Here is a 24,367-nt window from a genome sequence, read left to right on the forward strand (position 1 = left end):
AGAGCAAATGTTTTCTTTGTCAAAGCATCAATCATGTTAGACTCCCTATCTGGTGGTGAGTTAGGGAAGACATTAGGTCTCCCTGCATTGGCTGCTTGGCTCGCCAAAGAATCTGCAACAGGATGGTCTGTAAAATTTAAAAGAACCCTGAATGTAGAACTTAATTTGTATTTTTTTAAAGTACAGAATTATTTTTTTAAAAGCCAGCAATTGGGACTGCAGCAAAAGAGCAAGGATGTCTAGTCTTGGTTACCCCTTCATGCCTTTTTCTTCCACATCCTACACTTCTTGTCTGATTGTATCACTCTTGCAGCTTCTTTCATCCCTCCTTTCTACTTTGGTCACAGTTTCCCTGTCTTTCTTCTAAGGCTTCCTGGCCAACATCTGTAACTACTCGCACAAATAAACCACTACCCATATAAGTTTCTCAAAGGTTTTCAAAGCCCATTCTGGGTCGTCTTTCAGGTGTGGAGAGAAAGAGCTAACTTCTTTTCAGAAGAAATTCTGTGTTTGGAAGAACAATACTCTTCACGTCCTGCATCTTTTCTCCTAACGAGAGTTCAGGGATAGGATGGAAGTCTATTCCTCAAGTATAGGAATCAGGATGACTGGAAGTGAGTGGGGACTGGAAGATACATTTTAGGAATATTTGTAAGAATGCAATTATTATACTCAATAGTGGAGAGGACTAGAGATTCAGCAACATCTGTGAGATCTTGTTCTAAAGTGTTTTATCCCGTGGATGAATATCAGCGTACAGTTGATGTTTTTTGGCAGTAATGTTAATATGTTTGCGGAGGGCGGGGTGCCTATCTATAAGCCAATTGAGAGACTTAGAGCAACTGGTGGTGGTCCGTGTTCATTCTAAGATAAATGTGGAATCCAAGTAGGTTGGGACCGGGTTAGAGATTAGGTACCATAGGATGTAACAAAATCTGTTTTGTTCTGGGTTAAATTTAGACCTGAATTAATATAAACAGTAAAATGACACTAAAGTACAATAAGATAATCAACATGTGAAGCCTTTATGAAAAGTTAAATAACAAATAAAAAACTGACCTTTGACACACAGACATAAAAAACAGACATATAATCTAAAAAGAAAGCTATCAATAATGTATTTGAGCTGTTACCATTAGTTCTCACTGAGTTTAAAAGGGCATCATACTGCCTATCACAACCACTTAAGAGGAATCTTATTAAAGCAGTGGCACACACTCACCACTAACCCACCTTCAGCTCTTTGAAGGACAACACCTTCGGAGATTTTTATTTCGCACTATTGCATATGGCTTTCAGCAGTGCCAGTTGAGGATGTGGGTGGAGTCAGTGGAGGAAGTGGGTGGAGCTGTGGTAAGTGGGTGTGGCCTCCTAAAAACAATTTGAGCACCTGCACTTAATATTTTACACATTAAGCACTGACTGGAATCCATTGCATCATATGCCACCTGACCAGAATTTGAGTGTCTGTCTTTCAGAATTATAGTTTGCATGTAGACACATCACACAACAATGAATATGCGCATACACCAAACCCGGACTATTGGCTTTGCCAGTCCTTATTAGCAGTATTAGATGAACGATAACTAACCATAAAGATGTTGTGAATAATTCGTATTGAAAATGTTACATTTCAGAAAATATTTGAAATAAACCGGCCATTCCCTTTTGAAGAGAAAGTCGGAGCGGTGCACCACCAAATTGTTATTTTTATATCACACCCAGTGGTCAGTTTTTTTAATAGAAAAAGTATTTATTTTAATTGTCCAACAATAGTATAAGAACAGTCTCAGCCAACGCGTTTCGTTCAGAAATTGAACTTCGTCAGGGCATGTGTGAAGGTGAGAATTCACTCCAAAGGTCAGCAATCGTCTGTGTTAATATATATCAGTCGCAAGGGGAGCAATATTACTAGTGTAGTGATTCCAAAATACTCCTTATTGCAATCTAAGTGCCTCCTTGATAAGAGCACTGTACACGATTCTGAATATCGTCAAAGGTCCATGCTCTCCCCTCAAAGTATCACGTTCGTCGTGTACGAAAGCGCGCCAATATTTAAAGGCAATGCTCGAGATGAAGTGTTTCATTCCCTTTTGTCCTAATTGCTCGCTTTGCAGAGTGAGATTAGTTTCCCCGGTCTCGCTGCCTTCTTTGTTGACAGAGTAAATTTGCATCATATACCTCTACAAATACAGATCTAGGTGGACGTGATGCATCGCTCTGTCTCCTCTCCGCTGAGATGGGCGGAGGTTTTCATGTCTCGCGAGTTTACACTCAGTGGGTGTCGGTACTAAAAGGACGAGGAGCTCATGACCCACCTGCTTTCTCACCTGCATCTCAGGAGACCCCGCCTCCCCCACAAGCGAAAGAGCCCCAGTTTATGGCTGAGGATGCAAGCGAGGAGCTTCTTTCTGTGCAAAGTTTTTCCGCGATCTTAAACTAGTTGGATTTCCGGAGTGTTGGAATATTCCTCAGTCCTACAGCCTGTTTGGAAACGCTCACTATCCGCTACTAACTTTAGCTGAGAGAAAAAGGGATGTTGGAGCCGTGACCTCCGCTGCAGCTTCTCATTTTAAAATGTTAATTTCGTATTTCGCAATTGCCTGACGTGAGAACTAACTCCCCACCCCCGCTTGTTGCTCTGTCCAGGGCCAGGGGTTGTGTCATTTAAAACACATACAGCCGGGTACTCAGCCGCAGGAGTGAGAATCGGTGTCTTATGTACGGACGCGTGTAAGGGTCAATCTCTTCTGCATTACAGCGCAGCCGAAGCTCTGTTTGGAACATGTCGAGCGGTGCCATGTACGATAACTTGCAATACAAAGACATGAATGTCTACTCTGTCGTGGATGAATCGGCAGCCAGGCAGCAGAAGGCGGCAAAAGGTATCTCTTTATTTTATCGTTATTTTTCTTTATATTCTCCTAGTTTAAAATATGCAAGTAAATTGTCTAAGAACAAATAGCAAAAGATAAAATTTAACTTTGCTTCCTCTGTGACTGGTCGTCTTCTTTGTACAAGACATAGGTAAGTCAGGGAAGGGCCTCATTTACAATCTTTTGCAGTAGGGCAGCAACGCAGACCTTCTGGCTGACCTGCTCTATGTCAAAAGAAAAGGGCTGGAAGGTGCTGTATATATCAGATAAGGCGCATTCCTGTGCAGTCCCCTGCGCTGGCGCACAAATGGCTGCCATGAGCAGTGGCGTCTGCCACCTGGGGCGGCTCCTACGTTTACTGCCCAGTGCAGGTAGGAACGGGTGGGGGGGCACTTGCGCAACAAACTTGAGGAGCCCCCCCCTGCAAGGTACGGGGAGGTGCCCCAGACTCATAAAGGAGCGTGTTCAGCAGAGTACTGTGCTGAGAGGGCCCCCTGGAACTTGGGGGCCTCCCGCACCACAGGTGGGGGGAGGGTGACGGCCAACTTGTTCGGGGGGGATTGGTGGCTGATGGATGACTTGTTCTCAGGGCGGAGGGGGGATGGTGGTAGACTACAGACACAACTTGCTCACCTCTGCCGCCCCCAAAAAGAGTGCCACCCGGGGCAGATAACCCCCCCAGCTACGCCACTGGTCATGCACCAAAGCCGGGACCCTTGTGCCATGGTGCAAGGGTGTCTGTGTTTTAGGGGTGAGTGTTTTTGTGCAGGAAGGGACACCTTCCTCGATTAATCAATTGAGGCAAATTCCTCTTTCTATGTGTGACGCTGAATGTAGCACACATAGAAAGAAAATGAGGAGAAATAATGTTATTATTCCTCGTTGCACCTCCCATATGCCACCCCTGGGAGGCATAGGCTTTTGACGCATTCCCAGGTTTACAAAATCTCGTACATCTGGTAACGCCCATGGAACGCCTCCCTGTTGCAGGGTAAGGCAACGCAGTGACTTGCGCTGTGTTGCCTCAGTCCATATCTACAAGATCATGAAAAGTCACTCGGGGTGGCTTTAAATGGCCTTGTAGATATGGCCTTGCAGTGTGGGCCGCTAGACAATCAATACAAGTGACATTCGGGCAGTGCAGGGTCCTTGTAAATTAGGCCCTACATTTTTATTTAGTGAATCACTGTCTTTTTGTCACAAACAGATATTTATCAGGTATCGATTTGCATTTGATGACTGACTAATGTCATTTATCAGTTTAATTTCAAAGTCAGAGAACATTTCTTTCAGGTGGGCTGTATGGGCAATAAATTACCCAATTCACTTCTGGAAACATTATATTTGTCCAGTTCTTGTGCCAGGACCTGTGCTACCAACGAACACGATGTACAGGAATTCTTAGCTCATGTGCATTGTCTCATATTAGAGAGGCGTGCGGCAATCACATTTCACAAATCAATAGAGTAACAACAGATAAATGTAAGGCAACAGAAGTCAGGGGGCACAGTGGAGTATGAGGAATGCCAGGAAGCCGATCACGCTCTTGCTATTTCTAACAACACATCTCTCACCTCCAAAATAATACTGAGCTGCACACTCCATCAGTTTTAAAACTGAAACACGACAAACCCCAACAATAGACTGAAACACAACAAAACACAATACATGGTTGGGCAATAGGAGGACATGAAAAAATACAGTGCATGGAGGTAATTATTAAAACAGTTTTTCAATGCGCAAAAACTAGGCCAGAGCCGAGCTGAGCTTGCTGCACAAATTGATGTTTCAGGAAATCTGACAGGGCCTACTAGGTCATACCTAAAATGAATGAGAAGTGTCCAATATCTACCACAGCACTGGTGAAGGTCGAAGTTGTTGGTGGCGGGACTGACAGCTTTGCCATCCCAGTCGAACACCATTATTTAGGTATTCCAAGTGTAGCTGTATTACTGATTGTTGGGACAGACCTGTTCCCTGCCTGGCAGACAAGCCTGTACCCCTGCCAGGATTAACCTGACTACTTGTGAAACTGGTACCCTGATTTTTGGTGGCCCAGTCAGCACGTCAATCTAGTGAGTGCACCGAGGCAAAGTCTGTTTATGGTGATTCCAATGTCTACAACCAGTTCTATGACCTTGAAAGGACCCCCCATGGGGGCCCTCCATTTCTGACATGGGAATAAAAACAAGGCCTTAGTTGACATGAAGCAGTGGTGGCAGCATTCCAGTCGTTTTGTGAATTGATAGTGCTGAGCAGACCTATTTCTCTTTCAGGGGGAGTGCAGTCTACTGGCCCCACTCATGTAAACTTCAGCTGAGATGTAACTCCCAGATCCTTGCGCTGACATCCCTTATGTCTGTGGTGTGTTTATATGTAAAGTGTGGATGCAGTAAAACTCCATGTTAATGTGAGAGTCTGATTACTGGGATGATCGAGAGCCTTTTTGGATATCACTTGGTTTGGCATGGCACAATATGGAGAAAGGGAAACAGTTCTCCCAAACAGCGGAAGTGTTTTGCCTACATTCCTGAAGCTGAAGAGAGGAGCCCCAGACAATGAAGTGAGGGAGGATGGAGACAGGGCCACGCTTAGAACTTCTATGAGGACCTTTTAGCAATGAATTGCTGATTAGTTCTTCCTGAGTACAGCCATTTGGTGGATGGTCGAGTGGGGATGAGGGGGGCAGCAGATTCTGTTAAAGATAAGGATTTTTCTAGGCAGGGCTTGCCCTTTTGTCTTTCCCTTACTGATGCTTCAGGAAACCCAAAGTTATCCAGGTGCAGGGTTTTCATACTTCAATCTGCTCATGTTTGGGGATACTCTTGCTTGGATCCACCTCATCATTTCCTGCCATGAGACATCACCTTGCAAAAAGGCTGTCTATAGTATAGCCAGAAAATAATATATATATATCTCCACCCAAAATTGGTCCTACAACTTCAGACAGTGTATCAACATCCCCTGTCTGTAAAATTATTATAAAGTTGAGGTTCAAACCATCACACCTTTTGCCAGTCCAAGGTCATCTTTACCAAGTGACTGCTCTGCTACACAGAGTACCTGGAGAGCGGCTGTGATTCAGAGCTCATGCCTGCATAACAGCCATTCTCCAGAGGTGAGACAGCACCACCTGAAGTCTGTATAACTCGTTGGAGAAGCTGGGGGCCTGTCTAGGGCTTAGAGGCCTGCGCAGAGAGTGAAGGAGAGTGATTGGTCCTTCAGCAGGATAGCCTGTCCAGGAGGAGCAACCAAGTGATGTTTTTGTTGTGTGGAATACACAGGCAAAGGAAGTTAACTTGTTTTCAGGCATCTGCCCAGTGACGACTCAAGCTGAATGGAATCGCCCATCTTGCTATTTGTGGTTCATGGGGAAACAAACTCAGAAGTGCCAGCCTGTCCTCCTCACTGTGAACTACAAGACTTGTTCTTTCATAGTAGAGCTGTGGACTGAGACGTCATCAACACTGTATCAGGGGAAGCCCCACCGATGTTCTGATGGCTGCAACTGCCAAAGACAGATGACTGCTGAACTGTACCTGCCATGCTCTTTACTTCAGCAATGTGAATTGAGAGATACATGTGACACTGCAAGATTGGTCCTGCTGACAGAGATGAAACTTGAGTGACCATAAAGGATGCTCTGATTAGACGGGGAACTCACAAATGAGAGACAGAGATTGTGTTTGCCACTAGAACCGCACATTGCAAGATGTAATTAGTGACAATACATAATCTAGCAAGATACAAACTGAACTGACCTATGGGTCCTCCAATTGAGAGATTGTCCACCTAAAGCGTAATAGTGAACTTTCACCTGGGCTGATTCTTTCCCTAGATTTCCTTGTGTTATGAGTTCACAGTAGTAGGTTGGGTGTTGAAGCCATTGGCTGTGCTATAGAGTTCAGAAGGTTTGGAACTGCCAACACTGAATTAAGGCACTCTGATGGATGCAGGAACCAGAACCATTGGTTTTAGCCCATAGTATTGTAGAATGTAGTGGGTGAACTGTGTGTAGTATTTATTTTTGTTCTACTATAAAGTGCTTCTCTTTTTCTAACACAAACACTGGCTGTATCATATTGCATCTCTTGTTTGACTGTTGAGTTCTGAGTCTCTGCTGCCATTCAACTTCCCTGAAAAGCTCTTGACATCTCGCCATTGTTACCCTAAGAGTTACGTATATAAATGGTGTACTTGACCCAGTTTGCAGATCCATAATAGTAGACACTCCAGGACACCAGAGGCACACAACCCATCACCATAGTTGTGACCCAGTAGCCCCAGCCTATTGTGTGGACCCACAATGGGGTCTGACACCGATGACAAAGGCGTTTTGCAAACTATGGAGACACAAAACACAGATGATGCAAGCGATACTCTTCCATACAGAACTCCACTTCCCAAGGTTCACTAGTGGTCCTATACACATAAAAAGAGACAAAGGCTTTACTGCTCATCGCAAGAAAACCCAAACTAGCACTCTTGTAAAGCAAGAAAACGCAGCAATCTTGAACCAGCTAACTCTCTCTCATAAAATCACATACAAGTCTCAATTACCTTTTCCCCATCAAATGTTTTCAGTCCACCTTCAATTGCTTATGCCATAATGGAAGATATGCAGCCAGATACTGCATAGAAATTGCATTTTTTATATTCAGTCTCACAGCCTTGACTTTCTATGCCTGACAGCAACTTGGCTTTCTGACTCTTACAAGCCCGTACTTGACCTCAGATGCCCTGGGCTTTTCTGCCATTCTCCATGATCAGGAAACTAAATGAGGTTGAAGGGTTGAAATTATCCACTGTTCTTCTTTACAGTTCAACAACATATGGACATTTCAACCTTCCTTGTTCAAAAAGCTCTGTTGAAATATTTCACTTCATCTACTATCCTAAAGGGGATAACCTGTTCCTCATCGAACAGCTCTTAGAACTAATAGAAGAAGGGTTCTATAACATATAAAGTTATAAATGGCTAAGAGTGAATTACAGGCTGTCTTTCTCTCAGTGATATCAAACAGAAAACGAGAGCAAAGCTGAAGCTGTCTTTGATGTCACTCAAAACCCTGAGGTCAAAAACATGCCTATAATTCACTTTTCACCCATCTATATATTTTTGTCATGTGAAGCCCCCAAATTCATCTGCCCTTCTTTTCAGCTGCTACACAGGGGCATAGGAGTAAAGGAGGAGCCATCCACAACATGGCCCCTCTACCATTTCTCCAAAAAGTACCTGGTCTCTTGCCTCCCACCCACCATTCTCTGTGTTCTCTCTTCAGATGTTGTGCTCCCTGCTTTCTATTGCTGCTCCGACATGCTCCTACCCACTCAGAGTAGCCTGGGATTCCTTCGTCACATAGCAACAATTGGTAACATTTTTTGTTAACAACTGTTGCTATGTCATAGCAGTGAGTTACTGGAATTGAATCAATTATTCAGACTAGCGGCTCTCTACCAGAGCAATACATACCAACTCCTATAACTTCTTCCTGGGTGACTTCAACTTACACTGGAGAGATGAGTCTTATTCTGCTGTGTCACATCCATCCCTCTTACTGATCAATAACCTCCCACAAAATGTGTTCTACACCTGCACAGGAGAAGGGCTCTATCCTCACTCTCTGCATAAGCAGGAAACGCCTCATCTAGAATCCTCCTCTGATACTGGATTTACCACTTTCTAGTTGGTTTCTCCCTGTTCTACACCAGAACGTCCAGCTGCAGGTAAACAAAGAAACCTAGGTTCTGGGTCAGGAATTTCTTCAATATTGACCAATGCCTACTAAGAATGAAAGCCACCTCAAAGCTAATGCACTCACAGAATGATACTGACACTACCTAGCTAGCAGAGAACTGCAACTCAGCATGTTGAATTTGCAAATGAACTTTCCCTCCTTAAAATCAATAAACTAAACATGTCATCAAATAATTCACAAGGCTATGCATGAGGGCTTGTAACATTCCTAGCATTCAAACCAATCCTCTCCAGAGGCTCCCTCTTTCTCTAAAGTACAGACTATCTGCAACTGGAAACTCCATCATTCAGAAAAGTCTGAACCCGTTAAGCAAGCTTTCTCAGGGAACACTTTCAAAATAAGGAATGCAGTTTCAATCTCTCTAGTGAGTCCTTCAAAACAGATCTAAACATTCATCGATTATCTTCCAACATCATCTCCCTTTATAATGGATGCTTACCCGTTACACAGAACATTGTCAGAAAGGTACATTTAAACTTCCACCTGAAAGCTAACAGTGTTTTGTTTATCTCTGGTGTTCACACTTTTGTCTTTCATGCACGCATTAATTATATTGGCTGTGTTGCTGATGTAATTCAATACGATATAGTGTTATGACTATATTGCTCATGTTGTCTACATTGTTACTGTTCCTGTGATGCATAGGTAAAACACTTTGATGCTCTGTGGGGCCTTGATGGCACCATACATGACTTCACAAATAAATGATAGATGTTGGATAATGATGCCTTAAAATATTTTCCATAGATGCTAAAGAATACAAAAGGAAGATTGTTATCTGGAGGGTTGCCACAAGCATTGCATCCTTTTTCATCATTCTGCTTATCATACTTGGATTTACCTTCTACTTCATAAAATGTAAGTACCTGACATGCAGTTCTAAAGTAAATAATTCAAAATTCAGCATGCCATTGCTCGTAAGCACCAACTACTGGTTTTGTTAGGCTTTAAAAAGGTAGGAAATGGGAATCCATTTCTCTGAAGACTGGCATGGTTACAATGGCCAATTAATGGGACTGTTATCTTATAAAACATTCTAGGGGGCAGATTTTTGAGTCACATTTAACATGGGGGGGGGGGGAAATTACGCAAAAGTGGCACAAGGGGCTTGTAAATCTGCCCCCTAGGTATTTGGACACATTCACATGAGCATGTTAGCTTATTTGATGGATTAACCTTTAGCCAATAAATCAGAACATTGACAGTATTAAAAATACTCACTAATGCTATTAGAGTGAGTTTCTTTCAGCTTTTCGAACATTTATCTTGTGACGGACTATGTGGGCTTTCTCGATGAAAGATATTAAAATTAGACCCTATTCTCTGTACCACTCTGACTGGCGCCCCCCGAGCCTGGTGTCCTTGACAAACCAATGAAGCCTTTTACTTGAGCAGGAGTTCAGGCAGGGTTTTTGCCGATTAAATGGAAGCCTAGGCGATTAAGAAGATTTGCAATATAATGAAGTTTTCCGAAAGTAAGAGAGGGCATTAAACCATCAGAAGAATGCCATCAAGGCAGATAACAAGCTGAAACCTGCGGGTGCAGAGATGCTCCAAGCATGGAGGCAACAGAGAATGGAAGGCAACAGAACTGTCTGATCCACCAACCGCAAAATATAAGTAACACTTTGGTCATCTGGCAGATCAGGACTGAGAAAGGAGCATCATTCGATTTGAATGCACCTGTCAACTTCTGTACGCATCTTCAAATGCAGTTATAAGACTTATCTGTTTAGAGATTTCAGATTTATTCCAGGGTGCAAGCGTTCAGCTTCTTGCCTACCAGAAAAAGTGAAATGACAAAGTCTCCTAAGGGTGAAGTTTAAAAGAAAAGGGAAAAATATAACACCGCAAGGTGAGCAATCAATGGGGAGAGCTTTAGAAAAACTATGTTAACCCTCTGCAGGTCGATTAGCTCAGGGAGCAGAAGCTAAGTTTGCAGTTCTGGAAGAACACGTATGAGATGCCTGCCAACCTTTGTCTAGGAGATGGGGTAAGATACTTAATTGATTAAGATCTTGAGGAAACAGGATTCATGGTTCCTCTTCCACCTCTGTCAGTTGTTGAAAAACTCTTGGTTTTACTGAGAATCATAACTGCCTCCTCCCCAAAGATCATGTCCAAAAAAGCACCAGTAAATGGACAGGCATTCTCTGCCGGCAAAGCACTGTTGCTTGTCACCGACCACCCCAACATCACAGCATTTGTTTTTAAGCAATACGACTGAATGAATGAGTCTCGCTGGGTCTAGTGGCTTATTGGACTAACTTGTCCACTGTAGGGGCCTGTGTTTGACCTCAGGGTCACAGGTTCAAATCCTGGTGGGTCCGCTCAGCCTTTCCATCGATCTGAGGTCGATAAAATGAGTACCATTGAGTTGGGAAACAATAAAAATCTGTTATTTAGCGCCAAGATGCCCATGGGTGAACATGCGCTTTATAAATACATTTGTTATTTTAGGGTAAGACAGCATGGATAGGCACAGATCTTCATCAGGAACTGATCCCCCAAAGAGAAGGTCCAATAAGAATCTAACTTAGTTGAAGTTGTAATACCACAGATTTTACAGCCCTAAAGACGACGGAATAGGTATAAATAAATAACACCTATTCAGTCATCCGTAGGTTTCACCCCCCAGCCGTGCCGTGCCCTGTCCCGCCCCACCACGCTTACCTGTGCCGGCCACCGCTGGTGAGAATAGGACTAAGGAAGAAAAAGATGGAAAGCAAGAAGAAACATTAATCATGAATATAAAGAATGACAGAGCTCAAAAGACACCTGAGAGAAGAATGGGCAGAACAAAAGGAGAATGGAAAAACGGAATGAGAGGAGGATGAAAAAGGAGTAAAGAAATAAATAGAAAGTAGGAGAAAAACATAGAAAAAATAGGTAAGAGTAAGTCAGAGAAAGTCAATGCTGGTAAATGTGCAGTTTTGGGCCACATTCCTTTCAAATCATGCTGTAAAATGCATCATTCTGAAGCTTTAGTCTCTAGGCAACAATGCCAACTTTATCCTTCATAGAAAGGGTCAGAAAATCTTACTTTGATAGGACATTTTGTGGGGGGTATTTTATTCTGACTACTCCCTTGATTTCTGTAGCTGGACCCAGAGCCGGGTTCAGTCAGGCACCGTGCAACCACTGTAGGTACCTTGTGTTAAAATTGACATTTATGGTCCTTTAATCCATTTGTAACAATTTTAGTGAAATTGGGCTTATTGAATGCTTGATGTATTCTAAATTTGTTTGGCAATGTTAGTATGTTGCTTCAGCCTCTCATGCATTTCTGAGGCACTGCCGGTTGCTTGTGCCATAACAACCAGGGGTTGAGCAGAGATTTCCCAGTGAGCTGTGCTGTAACATAACTGAATTTTATTTTATTATGTCTGTAGGGGAGCACCCTCCCAAATTAGTAACCCACAAGGGTGTTAAGATAATAGCCCAATAACCTAATAAAAGGGAAGCTTGGTTTGCTAAGAACAGAAATTTAAAGAGACCATGTTCTTTGTTTCAAAGGGGCAGATCTACAAGAAAGTGCCGCAGCGCGGCACTGTAAGCCCTTCGGCTGTGCCAGGCTGCAGCACTTTCATAGCAGAGGAATGCAACATATATACAATAGTATGTCACATTCCTGTGCTCTCCCCTGCGCTGGCACAAGCACCCTTGAACCATGGTGCAAGGATGCCTGCGTCATGGGAAGAGTGTTGTTGTTCAGGAAGCGGCACCTTCCTGCTCAAAAACAATCTACAGAGATTTTCCTCTGTCAATGCATGCTGAAGAATGCAGCATGCATTGAAAGAGGAAAAAACGAGGAGAAATGAGAACATTTCTTTTCGTTGCGCCTAGCTACGCCACCCCTAGGATGACGTAGCATTCTAACTCATTTCCAGATTCACGATTCCTCGTAAACCTAGAAATGTGTCGGGTTCCATGGGCGTTGTATGGGAACACCCAGAGCAACACCAGTGGAACGCCCCATTCACGCAATGTGTTGCGTGTAAAGGGGCTGTATTTATAAGGACAGGAAAAGTCATGCAGGGTGGCTTTTCCTGTCCTTGTGCATAGGGGGCAGTGAAATGCACTGCTGGTGTGTCACGAAAGGTGACGCACTGGTGGCGTAGGGAGTTTATAAATCTACCCCAAAGTGTTTTGTTTCAATTGTATCATCAGTGATATGTGAGTTTCTATTGCTGGTTTCATTTAAAGGGGAATTGTCATATAACGCGCGTTTCTGTGTCTTTAACCAGCACCCACCATTCAGTAAGAAATGATGCACATACCTAAAACAAAGATCATTGGTGTATGTGTGCTTGGGTTTAGCTTGCACACATAAACAGCCTTTTTATGTGTGCATCATCACTTTTTGAATACACAGCAGTTAACAAAACGATATTTGTGTGTTGAAATGCCCTATAAGTTTGTGGGATTCGCCACTGGGACACATATTAAGTCGAAGTATAAAAGTTAGCAAGCGTGTTTGAATCTGCTTGGCTGATTTTTGTGTGAACAAATATACACATACACAAATGGAATTCACAAATTTCCAGGGGTGCGATTCGAAACCTGCCACTGCCAAATGTATCCAGAGTAAACCTATCAAACCTTTGATAATTCCATAACTTCTTGAATTTACTCCCATGCAGGCTGTGAATATCCAAATGTTAATATATACATTTTCTTGAGACTCGGACCCACAGACATACATGTTTTTAACTATAAAATGCAATCAGTAAAGGAGGAGGAACTTCAGAAAAAGTGCTGAGGATAAATATCCATTGTTTTTTACTGAAGTTATGTTAGACTTGACATCCTCAGGTGGCAGTCCCCCAAACCTTTTGCCTTCACCCCTTCTGTTTCACTGAATTTGTTTTTGTTGGCTTTAGGGCTCTGTGCACATTACCAGTGCAAAAGTGCTTGTACTCTCGTCCTAAAACATGGCACGATTTGCCTACACCTAATTGGCATATTTAATTTACATGAAGGTCCCAAATAAATGGTACATCATGTACCTAGGGCCTGTAAACTAAAAGCCCCTAGTGGGTCTTCAGCACTCCTTGTGCCACCCACTAAAGTGCTGGTAAAACATGTCTCAGGTCTGCCACTACAGCCTGTAGTGTAGTTTTAAATTGCCATTTCATTTTCCCCTGGCAAAATAAGCCTCTTGCCAGGCCTAAACCTTCCTCTTTATCATGTCTCTCCTAAGGTATGCCCTAAAGACTCAAATGGCAGGGTGCATGGAAATTAAAAAAAGACATATGCACTTAAGTTTTACATGTTCTGGCAGTGAAAACCCCCCCCCAAAGTCGTTTGCCCTGTGGCAAAGCTGGCTCTCCCCCAGATAGGCACTGTTTCACATCATAACACCTTATAATGCTTAACCTCTGTTTGGGAGTGTTAGAACTGGCGATTTCTGGTTGGCTAAGGCTGGCGCCAAAGTCAGGCAGAAACCACCACTCTAGTCAGGGCAAGGAAGTTACACGCTAAAGATAACCCCTGCTCACCCCCTTGGTAGCTTGGCACGAGCAGTCAGGCTTATCTCTGAGGCAATGTGTAAAGCGTTTGCGCGCGCACCCAGCAACAACACCCAAGGCCCACCACAAAGGAAACTCCACACAAGGTATTCTATAAAAATAGCCTTTGTATTATACACAACACATTTGATAAAAACACACACTTTACAATGTGCCAACGGGCACGGGCAGAATTTACAAGGGATTAGATGTACAGGGGACGGGGCCACATGGACCACTGTCAAGAATTAGCACTTTTAGATATTTAGCACTTAGCACCAAATATAAAATTACTGTAGCACAAAAAATAACATATATATATATATAGCACACAACCAGTACTTACTGGTAACAAGAAAGTACCACCTACGCAACCCTAACCACCTTAGGAGACTATCACGCAGGGACTCAGAACCTCCCTAGTACCACCGGTACCAGGGGAACACAACCACCTAAGTATCACAATACCTGTAGGGGAAAACACACATTACACATGATGCATAAAACATTCAGAGGTGTAGAACATGGCACATGACGCATAAACTCATTCAGAGGTGCCGGGCAGGTAAACACATGATGCATAAAACATTCAGCGGTGTTCTGAAAGAAAACACATGATGCAGAAACTACATTCAGCGGTGTCATAAAAGGAAACACATGATGCATAAAACATGCTAGGAAAGAACATTAGCGAGAAACTCTCATGAGCCACCACCTGTGGCAGTCCCTAGGCCAACTGGCCTTGTCAGGGCTAAGACGCCCTGTGTCCGGTCAAGCTGCGCAGACCAAAACGAGAAAGGTCCCCCACCTAAATGTGGCAGCTGCCCACTAAGTGCTGGGCAGCTGTAGAACTGAGCGTGGGCACCACTGTGCGCTCAGCACACAAATCACCGTCACTCGTGGAGCCTCTCTGGGCTCTTGCCAAAAGAATGTCCCCTAGAGCCTTCGTGGCCCTAAACGTTTACTGTGGGGCCAGGGGGGGAGGCGACCCGCTGCCATCTGGGGCCGCCCCGTCACAAAACAACTGGTGCCCCCTTAAGGTGGAGCCTCGATGGGCTCTTACACTACTGCCCCCTTCGTTGGAGCGCCATGCGCTCAGAAACAACAATGCCTCCAACGGGGGGAGTCCCTCTCAGGGACTCGAGAGATTACTGCCCCCGCACTCCCACCACATGCGCGGAGTCCCCCAGCCCTCTTGTACTTACTGGGCTGCTCTCGGGGGACTCCTGCGTTGCCTCCGCTTCCCGCCGTCGGCTCCACGGGACCGGCAGCACTCCTCTCGCGGCGGGGCAGTCTCGTCCTTCTCTCCTGGGGGAAGCGCGGGGTAGGCTCCCGCCCGCTTCCTCCCACGACGTCCTTGCTTCACCCGGGCACTTCTTCAGCACTGCACAGGAGCGCGGGGTAGGCTCCCGTCCGCTTCCTGATTTTAGAACGAGGCTTCCGTCACGCGGCACGCCCCCAGGGGACGCCTGACTTCCTGTCTTCCCCGGGGCCGCGGCGGTGATTTCTCGGCAAGAAGAGCGCAATGTACGGCGGGGTGGGCACCCGCCGTAGGAGTAATTCAATAAGCGGGGTAGGCACCCGCCAACGAACGCCACCACAATGTCCCTGGCAGGGTGGGCACCTGCCAGGGGACTTCAGGATCGCCAAAGCACGGGACAAATGCCGGGTGGGCACCGGCTTGTAGAATTAAAGCGCTCACAGCGCTATAAAGCCAAACAGCGCGCCCAGCGCTATAAAGTCCAGAAAGCGCTCCCAGGCGCTACAAGCAGAAAGGTCCAGTCATAAAGCCTTTCCAGAGCAGGGGGGCAAAGACTGGGCCCAGAGCGAGCTCACAGGGCCCTCCAGCAGGGAGGCAGTCCCCAGTGGCGGTCTCTCCTGGCGCCCAGCAGCAGCAGGCCCCCCTCAAGTGGATCCTACAAGAGAACACATTGTAAGGGGACACAGCCCCTTTTTATACAGAAAAAGTATTTGTCTGAAGGTGCAGGGAAGGGGCGAACCAGTTACAGCTGGTTCCTGAGCACTTTGTTTTGCTCAGCCCCTCTCCCTATTCACTGGCAGGCCAGGGTCATCAGACGCACCACAGGGGCCGGAGCCAGCAGTGTGTGGGGAAAGCCCTGTCCTATTCAGGACCCAGGTATACTCCTCCCCAGCCATCAGTATGCTAAACTCCCATTCACCACTGGGTGACTCCTCCTGACTCTGGGGAATTCCCTAGTCTGTCACATGACCTCCACCAGCCAATCGCCAGACAAGCCACACATTTCATACTGCACACTGAAGTGCCCACTTCTAGAAATGGCACTTCCACACTAGGTACATGCACGCCGCACACATCATCGCGCAGCATTCACTCACACGAGTCCGCACATACTAAACTCGGGCCTGCACACCCCACGCATCAGGAACTACCAGGACACATACATTCCCCCATGCATTCCTATGGGAGGGCAGGCCAACCTCACAACACGCACGCACTTTACCCTGGGACACAGCGGTAAAGTGCGCAGAAACCCAAAAATCACTACACCAAGTCACCCATAAAAAGCAAAAAGTTTCGGGGGTGAACCTGCCAGAAGGGCCGGGTCCAACACAACCCCCTTCCAGTCAAAACGCAGGGTAGACCAATCACCACCGTGAAGGTCTTCCCTGCTTTGGGCGATAAAACACGGACGCAGGCCCGCAACGGCAGGGACACTCTCCGTTTTTACGCCACTCTAAACCCATGGAATTCTTTCTAAAAGAACTCGGCGGACCAACTGGGCTACCCCACTGGTACTCCTCATTTGTCCGCGGCCAGGACCAGGCCCTAGGCCATCTAGGCGCCACTGGTCCTTGCCTAACCACAGAGTGGGGGGTAGTAACCCCTGGCACATAGTGACCATTTTCCACTCTTCCCCTCATCAGGGCTGTTCTAAACATCCACTGATCTTCCAGCCCAGGGTCCGTACCCTCAAGCTGACCAACAGTCACGGGAGAGGCTCTCCTCCCCTTACCTCTTCTTCTAGGGTTCCGTCCTCTCCTCTTCTGAGAGGCACCCTCAGAAATCAACTTTCCCACCAGCTCAGGACCTCTCCCTGAGAACTGGTCTCCCAACCTAGGGTTTAACCCCTCAGGTTGCACCGGGGTCAGAGGTGGGCTCTCCCACCCTCTGCACCCCCTTCCACAGTCCTGCTCCCCACCAACTGGGGCGGTACCTCTGGAAGAACTGGTCAGGACACTGGTTACAGTCGTCCTACCTTTCGGGTCAGGCTGACCCTGAACCTGGCCTCCCAACCTCGGGTCTAGAACCTTCGGCTGCATACTTGCCTGGCACTCCAGGACTTCTGGGGACTCGCACAGTATCCCCCCCAAGAGTAACATATGCCTCATATGTTGCATGACAGTCTGCCTGGCGCAGATCTCCCGCCCCCTGTCCACCTGACAGTGCGCGAAGATCCCCCAGGACAGACGTGTAGTCGCCATGGTCACTTCTAGGAGACTCAGCCCTCCCGGCTGGTCCCTGACCCACTGGCTCCTCCACCGGGGAACACAGCCCCATGCCACTCCTCTCGCCGGACTTCTGTACCCTCCCTACCGGAGCGGTACTGCCTGACACCAGAACCACTGGAGCTCCATTTACAGAGACTCCAGGTTCTCCATACCCTAGGCGAGCTTCCTCAAGTGACCTAACAGGACAGCCTAGGCCCCCAACCTGGTGTTCCCTTAAGAAACCATCCAGGTTCTGAGACTGGGTTTCGGGCCTCTGGGGACTCAAAGTCACCCGCTCACTCCTACTCCACTGAGAGAGGCCGTGAACCCCTACACCCCTCTCACTACTCTGGGACATAGCTGGGCTACTCTGAACCTCTACCCCCATCCAAGACGGGAAGATCCCTGAGCCACTGCTGTTGGAAGCACTCTCCCATACCTCATCAGAACCTTGGGCACCCTCCCAACGGTCTGCTTCCTCTGCCAGCTCCCATGGGCAAAAAGAGCCATACCTCAACAGGTGTTGGCGCAATCCGGGATAACCACTACCAAGCAGCTGCTCCTTGATAACCAGAGCATACAGTCCGTCAAAAGCCCGTTTCGTGTTTACCCTTAACCAATCATCCAATGCATCCTCACATTCACCCACAAACGTGTCCCAAGACTGGTGAGGCAGTTTCTTACTGCCCCTGAATTTCAACCTACATTCCTCCTCTAGGAAAACAGGTGCCATACTCTGGGAATGGGGAATGGGACTCTCTGCACTGGGCTCTCTATTGCTGCCACCACTGGACTCAACCCTCCCTGGGGAATCCAGAAAACCAATGCGCTCAGGGGACAACTTACCCTCTAGAGCTACTTTCTCCCTGGCGAAGGCCCTCTCAGCCTCCGCCATCCTCTCTTCCGCCAAGACCCTCTCGGTCTCACACTTTTTCTTCTCCACCCCCAGCTGCGCCATCGCCCTGGCATGCTCTAACCTGAGCTTCTCCATGGCCAGCTGATGCTCCCTCTCTTCCCTCCTATCTATCCACTCCTCTGGGGACAGGGAAAGGGATGGGGTGCTGCTCCTGACTCTGGACCCAGCAAGGGACTCCCTATCTATGGGGTCTTCACTTTCTACTGGCGTCCCTGTCAGGTAATCTTCCTCCTCTTCTGAATCTTCAGGGCTCCCCACAGACCCACTACCCTCTCGGCGTGCGGCCCGGGCCCTATCTTCCTCGCTGCGCTCTCGCTCCCACTCATCCTCCCACTCATCCTTTTGCCATAGGATCAGGTTGTCCCTCAGTTTGGACTGGGTATCTGACTCACCCACCTCTATGTCTCTCTCTTCACAGAACCTTACCAACTCCAACCTACTGTATCTAAACAGACCACAGAAATTAAAAGCAGGCTCCATTTTGGCGGACGTTCCTGAGAAGAGTTTAACACAAGGAACCTGAGTGTCTGAGCTAACACAGGAGTACATACTTCACAAAGGACACCTTTAGGAGAAGAAATACTGGAACTCAAAAACAATAATCCCTAAAATGTGGTTATCTAATGCAGAGTTTTGCAGTGCGGCCAGTCGCTGCTGCGGTACCGCGCAAAGCAAGTCCAAATCCCACCGCTGATCACCAATGTTAGAACTGGCGTTTTCTGGTTGGCTAAGGCTGGCGCCAAAGTCAGGCAGAAACCACCACTCTAGTCAGGGCAAGGAAGTTATACGCCAAAGATAACCCCTGCTCACCCCCTTGGTAGCTTGGCACGAGCAGTCAGGCTTATCTCTGAGGCAATGTGTAAAGCGTTTGCGCGCGCACCCAGCAACAACACCCAAGGCCCACCACAAAGGAAACTCCACACAAGGTATTCTATAAAAATAGCCTTTGTATTATATACAACACATTAGATAAAAACACACACTTTACAATGAGCCAACAGGCACGGGCAGAATTTACAAGGGATTAGATGTACAGGGGACAGGGCCACATGGACCACTGTCAAGAATTAGCACTTTTAGATATTTAGCACTTAGCACCAAATTTAAAATTACTGTAGCACAAAAAATAACATATATATATATATAGCACACAACCAGTACTTACTGGTAACAAGAAAGTACCACCTACGCAACCCTAACCACCTTAGGAGACTATCACGCAGGGACTCAGAGCCTCCCTAGTACCACCGGTACCAGGGGAACACAACCACCTAAGTATCACAATACATGTAGGGGAAAACACACATTACACATGATGCATAAAACATTCAGAGGTGTAGAACATGGCACATGACGCATAAACTCATTCAGAGGTGCCGGGCAGGTAAACACATGATGCATAAAACATTCAGAGGTGCTAGGAAAGAACATTAGCGAGAAACTCTCATGAGCCACCACCTGTGGCAGTCCCTAGGCCAACTGGCCTTGTCAGGGCTAAGACGCCCTGTGTCCGGTCAAGCTGCGCCAGCTGCGCAGACCAAAACGAGAAAGGTCCCCCACCTAAACGTGGCAGCTGCCCACTAAGTGCTGGGCAGCTGTAGAACGGAGCGTGGGCACCACTGTGCCCTCAGCACACAAATCGCCATCACTCGTGGAGCCTCTCTGGGCTCTTGCCAAAAGAATGTCCCCTAGAGCCTTCGTGGCCCTAAACGTTTACTGTGGGGCCGGGGGGGAGCGACCTGCTGCCATCTGGGGCCGCCCCGTCACGAAACAACTGGTGCCCCCTTAAGGTGGAGCCTCGATGGGCTCTTACACTACTGCCCCCTTCGTTGGAGCGCCATGCGCTCAGAAACCACAATGCCTCCAACGGGGGAGTCCCTCTCAGGAACTCGAGAGATTACTGCCCCCGCACTCCCACCACATGCGCGGAGTCCCCCAGCCCTCTTGTACTTACTGGGCTGCTCTCGGGGGACTCCTGCGTTGCCTCCGCTTCCCGCCGTCGGCTCAACGGGACCGGCAGCACTCCTCTCGCGGCGGGGCAGTCTCGTCCTTCTCTCCTGGGGGAAGCGCGGGGTAGGCTCCCGCCCGCTTCCTGATTTTAGAACGATGCTTCCGTCCCGCGGCACGCCCCCAGGGGACGCCTGACTTCCTGTCTTCCCCGGGGACGCGGCGGTGATTTCTCGGCAAGAAGAGCGCAATGTACGGCGGGGTGGGCACCCGCCGTAGGAGTAATTCAATAAGCGGGGTAGGCACCCGCCAACGAACGCCACCACAATGTCCCTGGGAGGGTGGGCACCTGCCAGGGGACTTCAGGATCGCCAAAGCACGGGACAAATGCCGGGTGGGCACCGGCTTGTAGAATTAAAACGCTCACAGCGCTATAAAGTCCAGAAAGCGCTCCCAGGCGCTACAAGCAGAAAGGTCCAGTCATAAAGTCTTTCTAGAGCAGGGGGGCAAAGACTGGGCCCAGAGCCAGCTCACAGGGCCCTCCAGCAGGGAGGCAGTCCCCAGTGGCGGTCTCTCCTGGCGCCCAGCAGCAGCAGGCCCCCCTCAAGTTGATCCTACAAGAGAACACATTGTAAGGGGACACAGCCCCTTTTTATACAGAAAAAGTCTGTCTGAAGGTGCAGGGAAGGGGCGAACCAGTTACATCTGGTTCCTGAGCACTTTGTTTTGCACAGCCCCTCTCCCTATTCACTGGCAGGCCAGGGTCATCAGACGCACCACAGGGGCCGGAGCCAGCAGTGTGTGGGGAAAGCCCTGTCCTATTCAGGACCCAGGTATACTCCTCCCCAGCCATCAGTATGCTAAACTCCCATTCACCACTGGGTGACTCCTCTTGACTCTGGGGAATTCCCTAGTCTGTCACATGACCTCCACCAGCCAATCGCCAGACAAGCCACACATTTCATACTGCACACTGAAGTGCCCACTTCTAGAAGTGGCACTTCCACACTAGGTACATGCACGCCGCACACATCATCGCGCAGCATTCACTCACACGAGTCCGCACATACCAAACTCGGGCCTGCACACCCCACGCATCAGGAACTTCCAGGACACATACATTCCCCCATGCATTCCTATGGGAGGGCAGGCCAACCTCACAACACGCACGCACTTTACCCTGGGACACTGCGGTAAAGTGCGCAGAAACCCAAAAATCACTACACCAAGTCACCCATAAAAAGCAAAAAGTTTCGGGGGTGAACCTGCCAGAAGGGCCGGGTCCAACAGGGAGTAGCTAGAAAAAGTGTTCAAGGACTCATTTTAATAGTAATTTCAAATACAACTTAGTTGTTAAGTTGGATTCCACATTAGTATTTTTAAAATGGCACTTTTAGGAAGTTGTTGTTTTCCTGCCTAAGACAAAATGTCTTTCTGCTAGTGTTCAGTGCCACCTGGCCTCCTGTGGTGGGATGTGTATTATTCCCAGACAGTGGACAGAGGGCTTGAGTGTGGGGAGAGGATTTTTACATGGACAGGATGGCATGGCCTGGTTGTGTCCCTTCCTTTCCTGAGCTTCAAAGGAAGCCTACCCTGCTACTGGCAGATGTAGCTCGCACCTAAGACTGTCTTCCTGTCTTCCTTTTGTCTTCATAAGCAGCCTGTCTCCAAAATCATTGGGATGGGGAGCCACACAAGAACTGAAGTGCCCATAAGTTAGGGTTTTTGCCCATTATCATAGAAACATCTGTGGGTGGGCACAAGAAGCTGTGCAAAGTGAAAGAAAGGTTCTGCCATTTTGGCTTTAGGTAGAGAGTGGAACTGTGGGATAGTTTATATTACAACACACAGGAGGATTTGCAAAAGGGGGTAGGGTCAACCCCAGGAACTTTTAACCTATTGGTTATAGAGTGGACAGCAGTTTTCCCCCCCCACCCAAAGGCTAGTTTTGGGCATAAATGTGGCACCCCCAGTATCCGCCTCAGAACACCTCTCGATGTGCTGAAGACAGAAGGACTGCATCTGCTGTTGTCACATGTGAGGAGAACTCTGTGGGCTAGACCTGCACTCACTTGTATCCAGGACTGATAAGTGGACTTTAAGGGTCACTTGCAGGGCCGGACTGGCTACCGGGTGTTTTTTGCTGGGGTGGCAGGGTGGGGTCCAGATTCACTGCGGAAGGGCTAATTTTGTTGCTGGGGAGCTGCCCGCGCTTCTGAATAAACAATGCAAAACAAATAGTTTAAAATCGTACTATTTTGAACATTTGTTTAGCATTGTTTATTAAGGAAAGCCCGGTAGCCAGTCCGGCCCTGGTCAGTTGGCTGATCTCCTATTAAGTTACAAGTACACAAAAGCTGCAGGAACAGCTCTCTAAGAGATCTCTAAGGGATCAGAGTAGAAACAGGATCTGCACCATCCCGTCCCTGCCCTGTTGGTTGATAGCTGCCACTTTTTCTGAATGATTAAAGTGCACTATAGGATCTGTGCTAGTGGTGCAGATCGGGTTCTTCAATTCCCCTCTACTTCCTTGGACGGAATGATTTCAGTCACACGCACACACACACATCATACGCTGGTGGGGCCCATAACGCCAACATTCATTCTATCAATCTATCCATGCCTCGTAAAAGGGAAAACCATCAGTTCTTAACCAATCTGCTTTTCCTTGAAGGAAAAACCTCTTTCCTTAGAATCACCCTAACAGTCCCTCCATCAAATAGGTCGATCGAATCATTTAGTTGCTATAAAGTTTGATGAAAATCTTAATACTCTAAAACATACTCAATAATCATTTCAATGAAATAATCACCCGACACATTTATTCAAACAATTTCTTTTATCTAAATCAAATGCATGTTAAAAGCCTAGTTAATGCAATATCATCTTTGCCATATTTACCTATTCTGGCTAATTGTCGTTTTCTAAGTCAGAACTGGTCCTCAGCAAAATCATTAGTTTTCTATGCCGTCATGTAGAGTCTCCGTCAGCGTCGGGACCTCTGATCATCAATTCAAGAAGTGGCGCTAATACCTCTCTAGTCTACCAATATTTATACAAAATTTTCATGTACATTGTTGCATTTCTTTATTCTTGTAATTCTCATTGGTAAATTTTAAAGTCCAGATCTCTCAGCAACATTCGCAAAAGTTCTCACGTATTTCCAATTGCAAATTTTGAATAGCGAAGTTCATAGTAACAAGTTTGTTGCAACAGGACATGACCCTGATAAATGTTTCAAATTCGTCCTGTACACGTCCGGTTCCTCATCTTTAAGGTTTGATAATAAATCATTTCCTTCACGTTCAGGGGCATTTGGCTCCCTTCCCGGAGAAGTCGTCATGGACATGGCGTCTCGGGTCACACAAAGGACATGGTCGATGTCAGTGCAAACTCCTTTCTCCATTGCCTTACTCGGGAGATTTGTTTAGTACTGCTAGGCTTCAGTCAGCAGCCATCTTGCGACAGGCCACAATGGTCAACTTAAGCAAAGAAACATAAAATCGTAATTAATACATGGAAATATTTAAAACAGTGTTATTCCCCTGCTAATACCCATGTGTGTGCATTTATCTAGCCATATGCAACATCTAAAGCCATTAGTGCATGTTTATTTTAAGCGCAAATCACAATAACCTCACATAAGCAACGTTTATTTTATTAATATGCGTACTGGCTTAGTTCACTTATTATTTCAGCCATGCAGATGCATTCCCACGTGTATTCTTCTGTTAATAAGGTTGGTTAATGCAATATTTCAAACAATTTAATCATTATAATTAATTAACTAGTCATTTTAATAAAGACATACGAAAATAGAGTAGGCATCAAAAATAAAAGTATTATACCTGCTCCAGCACTAGTTCACTCCCTAACATGTCTCTTGCG

The 24,367-nt window shown here is 46.8% G+C and overlaps 1 protein-coding gene across 1 annotated transcript in view; it reads left to right on the forward strand.

The window, feature by feature from the left end:
• Positions 1–2,281: 2,281 nt before the first annotated feature.
• Positions 2,282–24,367, forward strand: part of LOC146809773 (C-type lectin domain family 4 member M-like) — a 160,439-nt gene continuing 138,353 nt past the window's right edge. The window contains exons 1-2 of the mRNA XM_085616622.1: positions 2,282–2,885; positions 9,383–9,493. Of these exons, the coding sequence (XP_085472748.1) occupies positions 2,786–2,885; positions 9,383–9,493 (211 nt within the window). The 5' untranslated portion in view covers positions 2,282–2,785. The remainder of the gene's footprint in view (positions 2,886–9,382; positions 9,494–24,367) is intronic.

This window comes from Triturus cristatus, chromosome 7 (assembly GCF_964204655.1).
Source record: "Triturus cristatus chromosome 7, aTriCri1.1, whole genome shotgun sequence".
Lineage (NCBI taxonomy): Eukaryota > Metazoa > Chordata > Amphibia > Caudata > Salamandridae > Triturus > Triturus cristatus.